The following is a 15,901-nucleotide window of genomic DNA, read 5'->3' on the forward strand; positions in this document are numbered from 1 at the left end:
GCTGGAAGCAGAAGTCCCAGATACTTTTGATATTTATGCCGTCTCATTTAATTCCTACAAACCTGCTAGATACCAGTTATCCCCACTTTACAGAATTGGCTTCTTTAGATTAAGTAACATGCCCATGGTTAGATAGCTAGCAAGCATTAGGGAAGTAGAACAGATCCCAGTAGTGTGGTTAATTAAGTGTTCAGGGAAAGTATAAATGTGGAATGAAACACAGCAAAGCCCCACGACCGACCTTTACCCTACGTCTTCCTCCCTCTTGTCCTTGAACTAACAGTACTCAAACCAGTTCATGAGATAGCTCTACTTCATGCATTATCATCATATTCATTTCTCAGTATTTTTGTAAAGGAGGACGAGGCTCAGGGAAGGAAGAAGTAATGAACTATTGAACCATTTCTTCTTTTTCCCAGTTATCTGTACAGAGACCATCTCTGCATTTCAGAAATAAGGATTTGTAGCAAACAAGCAAGCTACAAATAAATATGTCACAGGCTGGAACAATTCTGCAATGAAGAAATTTTTAATAGGGGATTTTTCCTTCTTTTTTGTTTGTTTCTTCGGATGGTATAACCTAGATAACTGCCATTCCCTCACACTATAATAAATACAGTAAACTTCCCACCAAGCAGTTTGTTACTTGAAAGCTGGAGACCATCCTCATTTTTAGCTGTGTATGTGGGTTATTTAGGGAAATTATTTCCTGACTGAGGTTTGTTTGTCAAGTCAGTAAACAGGAGACTTAGAAGCCCTCTGTAAAAGCTTTCCTTCAAAGCCCTGCCTTCATTAATTTGCTGCAATGTTAGTGGCTGCTGTCTCCTCCATTTTTCAGCAGTGTTACAAATGCAGTTGAGGTTCAGGATCTCAGAAGAGATGTAAGACTTTTCATAAAGAAAGATTTGGAGGCAGATCATGTGATTGTCAAGGTGACCTATATAATGCCTGAATTTACTTATTAAGTTTTAAAGTTCTATACAAACATGAAGTAGCATTATTCTTTCATCCTTCTTCTACAAGCACATTGTCCCTTTAGAGTTGCTCAATACGCTCTTCAACCAGATAAAAAAGCATCATTTTTTTTTCATTTTCCTGATAGTCATTCTCTTAAAACTTCCATAGTTTCAGGGTTTCATGGTCACTAAAAATATTATAATAAGAACATTGTATGCTTTATTCCTTAGTAATACAGTAAACAGTCTTGTTTTTAAAAAACTACAGATTCAGGAGGACATTTGCAGGTTCGTTACAGGGGTATACTGTACAATGCTGGGGTTTGAGCTTCTAGTGAATCTATTACCCAAATAGTGAGCATAGTACCCAGTAGGTGGAGATTTTGAGGTGGAGTAGGGTTTTCCAACCCCTCCTCTCAACCTTCCTCCCCACTTTTGGACTCCCCAATGTCTGTTGTTTTCATCTTTATGTTCATGTGTACCCATTGTTTAGCTCCTGCTTGTAATTGAAAACATGCAGTATTTGACTTTCTGTTTCTGCATTAATTCACTTAGGACAGTGGCCTCCAGCTGTATCTATGTTGTTACCAGGGAGATGGTGATGTTCTTCTTTATGGTTGTGTACTATTCCATGATGTATTTGTACCAGATTTCCTTTATCTAGTCTACCATTGATAGACACGTAGGTTGATTCCATGCCTTTGCTGTTGTGAACAGTGCTGCAGTAAACAAATTAGTGCAGGTGCCATTTGATAAAATCCCTTTGAGTAGATACCCAGTAGTGAGACTGCTGGGTCGAATGGTAGTTCTATTGTTAGTTTTTGAGAAATCTCCACACTGTTTTCCATAGTGGCTATATTAATTTACATTCCTACGAACAGTGTATGTATATTTTTTCTTTTCTCAAAATCCTTGCCAACATCTGTTATTTTTTGACTTTTGAATGATAGCCATTCTGTCTGATATCAGGTGGTATCTCATTGTGGTTTTAATGTGCATTTCTCCAGTGATTAGTGATGTTGAGCATTTTTTCATGTTTATTGGCTGTGTGTATGTCTTCTTTTGAGAAGTGTCTATTCATGCTCTTTACCCACTTTTTAATGGGGTTATTTGGTTTTTTTCTTGTTGATTTGTTTTAAGTTTCTTAGAAATTCTGGATATTAGTCTTTTGTTGGGTGTATGGCTTGCAAATATTTTCTCCCACTCTGTAGGTTGTCTGTTTACTCTGTTAATTATTTCTTTATAGCAAACATTCTTTTTGCATTCTTTCTGGTAAAGTTTAGTGTCTCTATGATGTGCATAGTAATTTCAGGATTTTGGAATTCTTTTCTTCTTGGAAAGAAAAGTTTCATTATTTTGGCCCTAGTTTCATCTCTGAAACTTCTGAAACTATTCCCAAACTGTTGAAAATTATCAGTAAAACTCTATAAATCTAAAAGACCTCAGAAAAAAGCTGGTCAGATAGCATACACTGTGTGAAATGAGACATGCAGAGGACAGAGAGAAGGGGCTAGAAGTAGAAAAACAAATGATCTTCAGTGTTTTCTTCCCCAGCAGTTTTCCACTCTGGCAGTAATCCTTTTAGAACTAGACAGGCATATAAAGCACAATGTAATAAATGAATACCAATGACAATCTTTTTTTTCTGGTTCATTAATTTTGCTTAAAATTGACTTGAAATGCATGTATAAGTACACGTCAGTGGTGACACATTCACTTTAAAGTTTTAAAATGTACTAATTCATTCTATACGTATTTATAGAAAGGGTTCTTGACAATAGATAAGTTATCGATGCTCAAGACCTTAAATAGTTCAGTTGAATCCTTTGTTGTAGTAATACGCAGTTTTTTTTGTGGTGATGGTCATTAATAATTAGAAGATATTTTCTTGGATATTTATGTTGTTAACCTAGTTTTCCAATTTTTGAAAAGTAGTCTTTGCTTTGTTCTATTTTTGACTATTTTTAAGCCTTCACGTTTTATGTCAGCTTCAAAATTAGATTCTCCAACAAGCTCAAACTTGAAACTTAGAGCTCTGGAATGTCTTTAGAAAGCTGTCTGCAAGCCATAGTTGTAGTCTATTCTTAGAGCAGTACCTGACGGCAGTGGAGTTACTGCATTAGAGCTACCTGGGAGTGTCTGTGAAGAATAGATTACCCTGTGAGGCCCCATACCCACTGAGGAGTGTTTTGGGGGGTGGGCCCTGAGAATCTGCCTTTTAATTTAGCTCCGCAGCTGATGCTGTGCATACTAAGTTTTGAGAACTACTGTTGCCTTTTGGTATATGTCAGAGAGTTTGTCTGAGAGCATCATTCTCTAAAATGCCGTCAAGTGTTTTGGACCTCAAAAAATAGGGTCAAGGCTGGGCATGGTGGCTCACGCCTGTAATCCCAGCATTTTGGGAGGCCACGGTGGGTGGATCACAAGGTCAGGAGATCGAGACCATCCTGGCCAACATGGTGAAACCCCGTCTCTACTAAAAATACAAAAATTAGCCAGGCATGGTGGCATGCGCCTATAGTCCCAGCTACTCAGGAGGCTGAGGCAGGAGAATCACTGGAACCCAGGAGATGGAGGCTGCAGTGAGCCAAGATCGCACCACTGCATTCCAGCCTGGGCAACAGAGCAAGACTCTGTCTAAAACAAAACAAAACAAAACAAAACAAAATGGGTTGATAGAGAGTTGTTTACTAACAGTGAATGTACTTCTGTTCCTTTTGCAACCACTAAGTCCAGTCTGAACACATATTCCCTTTACGTTGGGAGGTTAATAACTTTTTCTGCAGCTTCCAGTATTTGTGGGAACACTGATTCTGAAACTTTGTTAAGATTAAGGCAGTAGAGGTTTTTTTTTCTTAAGGAAAGTGAGAATACAATGTGCTTAAGTCTTAAAAAAAACTGTTAGACATTGCTGTATCACTTTTGTTCTTCAGTGTTAATGGTCTTGTTAAATTATTGTCTTTTTTTTTTTTTTTAAAGAACAAGTCTCTTGCTTGAATTGGAAGTATTAGAAAAATGTTTCTTAACTTGATGTGTGGACAGAATTCAGGGGTCTGTGAACTTGGATGGGAAATAATTTTTTCTTTACTTTCACTGACCCCAAGTTGAAATTTAGCATTTCTGTTAATTATGGCCATAGGCAGTAAACCACAGTAATTCGTTTACCTGTGATTTCATTGCCAATAGAAAGCACAGATATTTTCATATTATATTATTTGTTGTTGCAGATATTTCAAGAGTGTGTTCATCATGTCTTCAGCATTATAGTAGATACTAGACCAACTGCTACATCTTGTTATATAAATCTTGTGCATTCATATTTAAAATTATTTGATACTGTGCGCTTCAGTATAATTTCTTTTGAACTCTTACGTTTTTTATTTTATACTTTTACAAATATTATTCTGAGAAGGGATCTGATCCATAGGCTTCACTAAACTGCCAAAGAGGATCGGGTACAAAAGGAAAAAAAATAGGAAGAACACCTGTCTTGTCTAGAATCTTTTCATCCTAAATCATTTTCTTTTCTTTTCTTTTTTTTTTTTTTGAGATATTTCTCTTAAAAAATTATTTTTCCTGTTATAGTCATCTCATCATTATATTTTTTTTAACTGTAGCTGACTCCACTGGAACCCATTCTCTGTACACAACATACAAAGATTATGAAATTATGTTCCATGTTTCTACCATGCTGCCATACACACCCAACAACAAGCAACAGGTAAGAGATCCTCCTGTTATCTGTGTTTTCACCCTTGTTTCATTTCCTCTAGAAGCCTAAGTGGCAAGTTTGTAAAATCTTAAACCAGAATTTAGTGTTGCACCTGTCACAGCAGCGGGAAGCTTTGTGCTTTGTGGAAGTAAGGAATAGCAAATGAGCTGAAAACAAATGAAGAGACCCAAATTTTAGGTTAACAGCCAGCTGGATGCCTTTGTGAATTAATCATTTGCTTTTCACCCATGGGGATTGAGGTTTTCATGAAATCCGAAGAACAAGTTGAAATCATTGGTAATTACGTGACTCTGCAGGGTTGCAAAGAGCATCCATGAGAGGGTGAAGTTTCATCTCAAGAGGCCAGTGCACAGAGAAGGAAAGTTCTGATGTTTCATTATAGATTTCAAAGGAGATATAGAATACTAACTTGGAAAAAAGTCAAATGTCAACAGAATGATATTCTTCCTTACCACGTTCATTGGGAGATAGCAAGGAACATAAATAACAATTGCGTATGTGCACATCATACGCAGAGCTTCTCTTAAAATGTTCTAAAAGCTCAATGCCCAATTACTAAAGTGTAAGTGAGGTAGGAAAATGTGGAAACTAAGAGGTGACAGACTTACAGAGCAAACTGGAAACTGGCAGTATTGTTTTAGGGAATGTGTAGTAGTTGATTTTTAAAAATATTTTAAAATAAATAATAGCAAATTGAAATGTAAAAGAACCAGAGAGCTAACACACTCTTTTTTAAAAGCTATTACAAACTTGAGCAGTTCAGTTTTACTTCTGACCTTCAAATGGATATGGATTTTTGTTTTTGTCAGTTGTTGTGCTAACAGAGCACAGGCCAGCTGCAGAATGAATCACATCCTCTTTTACAGAAGTTAACCAAACACTGATCTAATCTAACACTTTATCACTTTAGGTTTGATTAAATCACAAATCTGGGTAACAAAGTTTTGCCTTTCATGATTGCCAGTGTAATAAAAAAATGGGGAGCAAAGCAATGAATCAGCTATAAATGTGAAGTAAACCTGTTTTAAGATAAACTCCCTGATCTGGACTTTGTTGATAATTTGTTTTATGCAAATCCCAGATTTTAGCTCTCTTTGAAAGAAAAACACCGTGCTAAGAAAGGCATAATAAATTTATTATTCTGACCAGTCAGTAGATGAAAAATTTAAGAACATTAGCAAAATGATCATTAAAGAGAGCATAAAGACTTATTCTGCCTGATCACTTAGAAGAGAAAGATGAGATTTATAAGGGTAAAAAATTTAGTAACAAGATTGGATTGATTATTTGTAACTAAATGAGTTGAAGTGGTAGGCAGAGAAAGTTGGCATTTAAATGACAGCTCTCTAAATTATTTAATTTTGGAGTCTAATCAAGGCAAAAATGTTACAGTCCTAAATCATAATGAGAAAGAAATTGGTACTGCAACATATCAAGAAATTTTCACTCTCTAGCCAAAAAATTTATTTTCTTCTATATAGACTACTTTATGCTTGGAAAAAAAAAAAAAAACAGGAAAAATGTATCTTAAAAAATTTTTTTGCAAGCATTTTTAATATAAATATTATTTTTCATTATATGTAGCATAAGATGGAAAAATGGATTTGTTTCTATTTGGGTCCTTTATTAAGACGTTTATTTTTATATGTCAAGCCATATTTTGAAGAAAGAATAACACTGCAGAAAATGACATAATCTGTGCAGGAATGGCATAACATGTGGATAAATAGTGTTTGTTTTTGGTATGTCCAAGATCCTGAGTAGATTAATAATCTTTAATTATTGATATGTTCTGTAGAGCAATCAATACACACCGGCCTTTATTTTCATAACATCTGATTGTATATCATATTTAGAAATGAACTCAGAAATAAACCGCTTCATTAGAAGACAATTTGGGATGCTTTCAAATTCCTAAGGTTAAAAGTACATTTCCTGAACATTCTAACTGCCAATTCTCAACCCTAATCTAAAAGGCTATTGTTTCTCCCAGTTGGCAGCCAATACTAGATCACTGATTTTACTGGTGTGCAATTTGTATGCCTTAATGTCACTAGAGAATATTTTTTTGAATACAAGTTTTATAAGTACAAGCTTATGTCTAATAGGTAGTTTATGTAAATGTCACACTTAGTTGTTTTTCTTTTTTAAAAGCCTCCATATAATAAGTATGAGAAACACAAATTTTATTCTATTTTTCTTTACACTATTGAATTAACTGCTGAAAGACACTGACCTGGGATGATCTGGGGTGCCTGAGTTTGAAAGCCACCCATCCAGCACCCACTGAATGGGAAACAGAGGGTGTCCCTAAGCAGCTTTCATTGCAATTAAAGAAGCTGTTTAAACCTGAAATTTACCTGCTTTTAATTGTTGCAACATTCTGGAATATTATTCTTTTCTACATGCCCAGCTTGTGACACAAAACATATATCAGAAAACACCTTAGCCACATTTTCTTTCAATGAAGTCAATTAAACCAGAACATAAATTACATTGTAATTATTTCAGCCATTCTCATCTCTAAAAATCTTCCCTATGGCACTTGTTTTTCTTATGTGAAAATGGAACAAAACTGTTGTTATAGAAACTGAGGATTTGGAGATGTTGGGACCTGGCATAATATGCCAGATATTGGGTAGATCTATTTGAATGGCTGTATCTTTTATGCAAATTTCAAAATATTCGTTTCCATGTTCTTCCTTAGAGGGAATAAGGCAGGCTAAAACATTGACAGTACCTGTGTAGGTTACCTACCTTAACGTGTACTGATTAGTAATGAATGTTTTAATATATAAGGGAATTGGGACGGCGGGGAAAGCAAACTATTGTCATTTATGTGGGTTGCTTATTTTTTCTTGTAGCTCCTGAGGAAGCGGCACATTGGAAATGATATTGTAACAATTGTTTTCCAAGAGCCTGGAGCACAGCCATTCAGCCCAAAAAACATCCGATCCCACTTCCAGCATGTTTTCGTCATCGTTAGGGTGCACAATCCCTGCTCTGACAGTGTCTGTTATAGGTGTGTATGGGTGTCACAGCAGGGGCGCTATGGATGTTGGCTGGTTATCACACAGAGGCCCCATTCAGCTCTGCATTCTGAGGTGGCAATGGAAAGTCTATTACTATTTCTTTTTGTCTTAAAACTGTGCATGCGGATGGCTGAATTCACATGATGATGTAATTCGGTGGCATTGACATTACCCAAGCATGTTGGTTAGACACCTGCCGTTTCCATTTGCACCTCCTCCTTAGGTGATGTCCTTCATCCATACCATCTGGTCACCAACCAACTAATTACTCATATTGCTAATTATATATTTCTTTTGGCATGGCAAGAGCAGAGAAGAAGGATTGTAATAAATAGGGAAGAGAAGTTAATTTTTTGAAAAGCATTGTTATTAAAGAAGCCTAAATCCTTGCCTCTGACTTACTTGATTCACATTAGCACTCTGACTACAAGCTTAGAAGCGCTTCTATACTTTATTCAGCATTATTGAAATTGTTTCAGTGTCACTTGTTGACACAGTCACATGAGTATCAGAATTCAGGCCTCTATCTGTGGAGACCTTTCTTTGTAAGAATACTGGAGAGTTAGGAGTTGAAGGGGATAGGGACCTGTGATGCTAGCTTGATATGGGTGTAGTGCCAGAATGTGTAAGGGTAATGTTCTGGCATTTGTAAGATGTTTTTAATGTGCATCAGTTCCTTTCAAAATATGGACATTTAGCATATCTTTCCATCCCTAAAATGTTGTCTGCACAGAAAGTGACCAGTGCAGATTGACAGTTGGTGAGATCCACAATTGTCTATCTTTAGGGGTAAGGCAAATTCTAGGAGTAGAGTAAGTGTAGCTTAGGGAAAAAAAACAAGTAGAGGTTGTGTTGGTCTCCTGCTGGCTGTCACCATCCTTGCACGTATCCTAATAACTGCATTGGTTGAGCTCTTCTTACAAGCCCCACACTATTCTAGACATCTTACTTGCATGTCCCATTTAATCTTTAAAACCCATCAGGTAGGTACTGCTTTTATCTCCATTTTCAGATGATGAAATTTAAGCCAGGTCACTTGCCTTGGGTTAGCTGGCTAGTGAGCAGAATTAGACAGGAATGCAGTCAGTTTGATTCTAGAGCCCAGTCTCTTAACCATGCTGCTATGCCACCTCTCTCACATGCTGGGAAAGCTGGGTTTTCCACTCCGAGCTCCCAACACAGAGGCTGTTCCAGAACTTCTCAGGTGCTGAGCCTAGGAGAACACCCAAGACCAGGGAAGTCTGTAGTTTCCTAGGATTGGGGCAGAAACCCCAACCATGAAGACCTAGATCTGAAACCTCTTATCAAGGAAATAGTGTCTGAAAGCTGCTCTGGTTAGTTGTAGAATGAAAGCACAGAACAATTGACTATAATTGGAATGGATAACTATTTGCATTTAGAAAATACTCAATTAAAACATGCTGTACACTCGATTCATGCAAAGGATTTCATACCACTTGACAGGTAGAAAGTTAAGCCCATTTTGAATGGGCACTCCAAAGTTTGGGGAGTGGAAAGCTATGCAGTTTCTTTTAAAGAGAGTTTCTTCTTTTCAAGCCTTTGTCTAAATCAGTACCGTCCAATGGGACTATAATGCAAGGTACATATTAATTTTACATTTTCTAATAGCCAGATTTTTTAAAAAGTGCCAAGATATAGATGAAATTAATGTTGACACTGTTTTTGACCCATTTATACATTTTATTTACTCAATATATCTAAATATTATTTCAACATGAATTAACATGTGATTTCAGCATTTAACAATTATTGTGACATCTCACATGTTTTTTGGACTAAGTCGTTGTAACCTGAAGTACATTTTAGACTTACCGCGTATCTCAATTAGGATGCTAAATTTTCATTGGTGATACTTGATGTATATTTAGATTTCATAAAATTTACAATTGAAAAGGTAGATTTAATATACCCAGATTCTTCCAAATGTACTTTTTAAAATCTTTAAAATAACAGAATTATCAGTTTTTAAATCATATATTAATTAAAATGTAATGTAATTTGATATTCCTTGGTCCCACTAGCCACATTTCAAGTGCTCAATAGCCACAGCTGGCCAGTGGCCACCATAATGAACCGCACGAGTCTAAACAGACTGCTGAGGGAGGTGTGTTCGCCTTCTTCAGTGCTCAGTTTTTTTATTTTTATCATCCCTCCCCTGATAATTATGATTTTTGCTTTCTCTCTCTTATTTTTAATCTGTTGCCTGGAGAGCCCATCTTTTGAACCCCATCGTGTAACGCTAGGAGTCTTTGCAGGGAGTGGGGTACTGAACATCCCTGCTTAAGACATGTGGGGAGGTCTGGAATTTCCTAGTTACCAGGCTTGTTTGAAGGCCCAGCACACAGCTTTGAAGAGAATTTTGGCCTGTTTATCAATCCAAGAAAACATATCAGTTTGTAACATCACTGAAAGAAATCACAAGAGATTATAGAGTAGTGACCTTTGCGTGTTGTAAACTTTAAAGATCAATAATTTTTTGCCATCCTTGTCAAAAGACCGGCAGGCACACTTCCTCAGGTATGTGATGGGTGATGTCAGGAAGTGTTTGAAGGCACAGAATAAACAGGGCACCTTTCTTCTAGCCTTTAATGTTGGGGGAGGGGATAAGGACAAGCTTATTTTCTCATGAGAATAAATGTTGTTATGAGGTACAATGGGAAATATCAATTTTCAGTTAAAACATGAGTCTTCAAAGAATTTTTACACCCGTGAGTTTTTCTCAAACTCCAGCCACTCCCCAAACTGCTGGGGATATGAATTTATAGGCCTGTTTTATTAGGGTGGTTTGGTGGAAAAACTTATACATGGGTTGATTTATACTTTAAATCTAATTTAATTTTATCCCTAAGTGGCCAGGCGTGGTGGCTCACGCCTGTAATCCCAGCACTTTGGGAGGCTGAGGCAGGCGGATCATGAGGTCAGGAGATCGAGACCATCCTAGCTAACACAGTGAAACCCCATCTCTACTAAAAATGCAAAAAAATTAGCCGGGCGTGGCGGCGGGCACCTGTAGTCCCAGCTACTTGGGAGGCTGAGGCAGGAGAATGGTGTGAACCCGGGAGGCGGAGCTTGCAGTGAGCTGAGATCACGCCACTGCACTCCAGCCTGGGTGACAGAGCGAGACTCCGTCTCAAAAAAAAAAAAAAAAAAAATTTTATCCTTAAGTGATATAGCTAGAGTAACTCAAATGCTTTTAAAACATTTTTTTATTTTTGTGGGTACATAGTAGGTGTATATATTTTTGGGTTACATGAGATATTTTTATATGGGCGTGGAATGCATAATAATCACACCAGGGTAAATGGGGTGTCCATCACCCTAAGCATTTATCCTTTGTGTTACAAGCAATCCAGTTATACTCTTTTAGTTATTTTTAAATATGCGATTAAATTATTTTTAACTATAGTCACCCTGTTGTGCTAGCAAATACTAGGTCATGTTCATTCTTTCTAACTATTTTTTGTACCCCAAGTGCTTTTTAGCATTTAAAACCTCTTGGTCCCAACTTTCTCCACCATGAACACACATATTTATTTACTTACGCCTACCTGGTATCTGAACTGCGGAAAGGGGAAAGTTTCCTTGAAAGAGTGTTCTGCAGTAATAGTGCAGAGAGGTGTGGGGTCATTACAGGCTGAAGTTATATGGGTATTTATGAGAAGATGGGATTTGATGTGTGTGTTAAAGCATAACTGGATGGAATTCAGCGGGAAAAAGAGAAACCATTCTAGGAGTGGTCAGTGGAAAGGACAGAAGCCTAGTGATGGGAAGGAGGATGGAAAGTACAATAAAAAGGCTACTAATGCAGGAACGATGACCAGGCAGTGGAGGCCCCCAGAATGCTAGGCCATCAATTCAACACTACGTAAGTAGAATTCTAGGAAAAATTATCCAGTGTTACCATGCCAGGTAATTTGTACACAGAAAAATAAATTTGGAGACTGTCATTATCCATTTATTTTTCATTAGTTCTTTATCCAGCCTTTAGCATATATGTGCTAGACACTACTCTAGACCCTGGGATATAACAGGAGAACAAAGAGAGAAAAATCCCTATAGTGGATCTAGAGATGAGATCTCAAAATAATGTGGTATTATACTTCCATGGGACTAGAAAACTTATATAGGAGTAACTGACTAATTCAGACTAATTCTAGAGGCCAGTTAATGTGAGTCATCATGTAGCCAAGAACTCAGAAATCAGTCACTAAGTCTGCTTACTAAAGCTTATCCCATAACTGATAAGAGAGCCCTCCAGTCTCTACTGTTTTATTTGTATTGTTGCAGTGACCTTAATTGTCTGATCCCAGTTGATAGAGAAGATTGGAAGCAACAAAATAAAAAAGATGAAGGAGCTGTTAATAGCAAGTATATACTGGAAACAAATATTTGTTTATTGATAGAGGAGATGCTGAAAAACTGTTCACATTAAAGATACGAATTCAATAAGCATAGCAATCTGGGGTCATTTGATTTTGAGGCAAACAACCAAATATATTAGTTCCTACTTACCTGTCGGGGATATATTCCAAGAACCCCAGAGGATGCCCGAAACCACGGATAGTGCCTAACCCTATATTTACTATGTTTTTTCCTATATGATAATGTTTACTTTATAAATTAGGCACAGTAATATATTAACAGTAATTAATAAAATATAGCAGTTATAACAATATAATAATAGTTATATGAATGTGGTCTCTCTCTCAAAATACTTTGTTGTACTATACCATGGCTAACTGAAACCATAAAAAGTGAAACCATAGATAAGGGGGAACTATTGTGTGCTTCAGTTACTCCTGAGGGCTTCACTGTGGAAACACAGTATAAAATAATACCATTTTTCAACAACTAATGACTTAATGGATTTAAGCATCGATCATCAAAGGATGCAAATACCATAAAAAGAGACAAATATGTGCCTCATAATGGAAGAATACAACCTCACCTATGCATTATTTTTGCCACCCCCTAAAAAAAATTAAATCTGAATCTGATCAAGCTGCCAGACAAGCCAATTTATAGGAAATACAAAAGACAGAGGAACATGTTTGTAGTTGACAAAATTCAGACCCTGAATAACTCGGCAGACAAAAAGCCCAATTTCTTCAACAAGTAAGTTGCAAGAAATAGTGAGAAAGTGGAGGGGAATCTATAGAATAAAATATTTTTTAAAGCTAAATTAATTGCAATGTGTGGATCCTATTTGGATCCCAATTTAGACAAAAAGACTATAAAGAAAATCTTAGGACATCCTAAACAATTGTAAATTGGAACATTGACACTCTAGTTGATGAAATAAAATAGTTGTTATTCATTTTAAAACTAGAATAGTAATAAGTAGTCATAACAGTGACCCTGATTCTTCAAAGCAAATGTTAAATTGTGGTCAGAGGTATGTTTAGGAAGGTAGAAATATGTGTTACTCCTCTCAGAGAGGTTTCCATACCCGGTAATTGAAATGTAATAACTGTTGAAAGGAATGAGTGTGATATAGTACAAAAAGCACTTGGAATTAGACCAAATTGTTAAACAGTGCATTGGGAAGTTGCTTGACCTCCACTTAAAATCCTATAAGTAAAATGTCTAGCATAGGCAGAGAGGAAGTGTGATGCATGCCCATTAAATGTCTATGTTCATCCTCTTTCCTCTCTTTAAAAAAAAACATGGATTTGCAAGCTTCAGCTGAGAAGAAGAAAAACCTAAGTAGGTCAAGTGATAGAAATTTCTTTAAGGAGGTCTATTTCAAGCCTCAATTAATCAGCATCCCTATTGTCCACTGCAGCTGACCTTTCTAAAACAATAATCTGATTATGTCATTCATTGTGCTTAAAAGCATTTAGAGAAAAGTTCAGACTTGCAGGCATAGCTTACTGCATGGGGGCGTCAGGTCTGGCCTCCTGTCTCTCAGTCTCATCTACCAGTCTGCACCCCATGCCTACCTCACTCCTTTGGAGCTACTGACCACTCCCCAGAACAGCGTGCTCTGCCCCTCTGCTCTGTACATGCTGCTCCTCTCACACACTCCCCTTTCCCTGCTTCATCTGATGAATTCCTGCTTTTCTTTTTTCTGAGAAGGCTCCCTGGACCTCCCAGGACTAAAATGCCTTTCCTAAGTGCTACCCATAGCACCCTGTACTAGACTCAAATCACTGGCTGTGGCTCCCACCAGACTTTGAGTTTCTGGAGGGCTGAGCCCAGGACATCCTCAGCCTTGATCCTCAGCTTAAGCAAAGTGACTTCGCATAGTAGGTACTCAGTGACTGGTGGATCAATACTGTTAGAAATCAAGAGAATGATTGGCACATATTTGATCTTTCCTGTCCTTTGCCCAGATCTGCTTTCTTGGAAGCTGCCCTGGCCAGTAATCTGATCCAGGCTCCAAGAAGAGGAAACTTCCCTCTCTCATTTGATGTTTTCTGTGTCACTTTCCTTTTAAATTTTGGGCTGGGGATTGTTGATTATTGCTGTTTTTCCATTGTGCTTTCAGAGTTCAAATATCTTATATTTCTCAATTTTTATCCACTAAACTTCTGTTCAGACATCTTTGAAACAGGCCGGGTGTGGTGGCTCACGCCTGTAATCCTAGCACTTTGGTAGGCTGAGGCAGGCAGATCACGAGGTCAGGAGATTGAAACCATCCTGGCTAACACAGTGAAACCCTGTCTCTACTAAAAATACAAAAAATTAGCCAGGTGATGTGGCGGGTGCCTGTAGTCCCAGCTACTGGGGAAGCTGAGGCAGGAGAATTGGTTGAACCCGGGAGGCAGAGGTTTCAGTGAGCCAAGATCGCACCACTGCACTCCAGCCTGGATAACAGAATGAGACTCCATCTCAAAAAAAAAAAAAAAGAAGAAGTAGTAGTAGTCTTCGGAACATTTTCATGTGTCAGCTTGAAGTTGGCTTTGGGTGTCAAGACTTGTTACTTCATCCAAGCTCTTTGATGCCAACCAGTGTTACATGGCCTATATCAACTAGAAATAGCCTCATCATCTCTTTGGCCATGTAACTCATGTGGATGGTCCCTTTTAGCAGGCACCTCAGGAGTAGAAGGTTTCAAAGCACTTCCTCAGAGGGAGTAAGTGTGGGCTTGTCGTGGAGCACTCTCTTGGCTGTCCAGAAGCTTACATTCCAATCCTGGCTCTCTCTAACAAATCTGGCAAATCCTTTTACTTCTCTGTATCTGTTTCCTGGAGAAGTGAAGAATTTGTACCAGCTGCTCAACCGGAGGTTCAGGAAGATGTCAAACCACAGAATACAAACAAGACACCTTCCTGGTTGCTCAATGTACCCAAAGATTTTGGAGTGAGAAGATATTTTTATATGAAAATGAACACAAATGTTTTTCAGTAGAATGTAAAATCAAGGTGAATTTTCAAATGAAACCCAAGATTTTATTGAAAGAATTTGAGGAACATTGAGTTCTCTAAGTTCCCTTCCTGTGATAACTTTCCATCACTGTTTTAGCCTCTAGCTCTGTCTGTCTGTCATCTAGATAACCCTTTTGAGTAGAACATTCCAGTCCTCAACAATGCTGGGTAAATAAAGCGTGGCTATGATTTTAAAGCATGTATTATTTCCAAGAAGATGCCGAATTGCCAGCTAGGCTAACATAAGTACAGCCAAGCAAAGGCCCTTTGGAATCTACCTTTAAAAATACCAAGAACCATTTATAATTAATGTATCTTAAGTAACTACATACAGCAAACTGAGATTCTAGAAAGGTTTTTTTCTTACAGAGGTAAAATATTCTGTTTAGCTTAAACCAGGCCTTATTATCAAGAGTTCAGAATTTGTGGCATCTAAATTAATGAGCTTTTAACCATGTAGAAATATTGCCAGTTTGATTTATCCAAAACAAAATCACTTACTTGAAAAGAGCACTCCAGAGTATCATCTTCCTCATCTTCTGTAAGGTTTCTATTTCTGACTATGCGAAACTGATTTCACTGCCTGTATCATTTACCTCCCTACCACAGTGAATCACTGAAAATTATATGTTAAGGATTCAGTTCTTTTCCTCACAGTTCATTATAGCTGTTTCTAATTATTGGTAGGTTTTCACTGTATGTTTGTCTAAAGTTCTATCAATTAATAAATGGATCTGCAGAAAGCCAGTTAGTTTAAGGGGCAAGTAGATGGAGGGGGCTTAAAATCAC

General features: G+C 37.4%; 1 protein-coding gene across 50 annotated transcripts in view; it reads left to right on the plus strand.

Annotated features, from left to right (window-relative positions):
- Positions 1-15,901, plus strand: part of SIPA1L1 (signal induced proliferation associated 1 like 1) — a 409,504-nt gene that overhangs the window by 327,112 nt on the left and 66,491 nt on the right. For all 50 annotated transcript variants that reach the window (XM_065548978.1, XM_073997672.1, XM_073997682.1 and 47 more), the window contains 2 exons: positions 4,574-4,677; positions 7,554-7,711. In XM_065548978.1, coding sequence (XP_065405050.1) covers positions 4,574-4,677; positions 7,554-7,711 — 262 coding nt within the window. The remainder of the gene's footprint in view (positions 1-4,573; positions 4,678-7,553; positions 7,712-15,901) is intronic.

Source organism: Macaca fascicularis, chromosome 7, assembly GCF_037993035.2.
Source record: "Macaca fascicularis isolate 582-1 chromosome 7, T2T-MFA8v1.1".
NCBI lineage: Eukaryota > Metazoa > Chordata > Mammalia > Primates > Cercopithecidae > Macaca > Macaca fascicularis.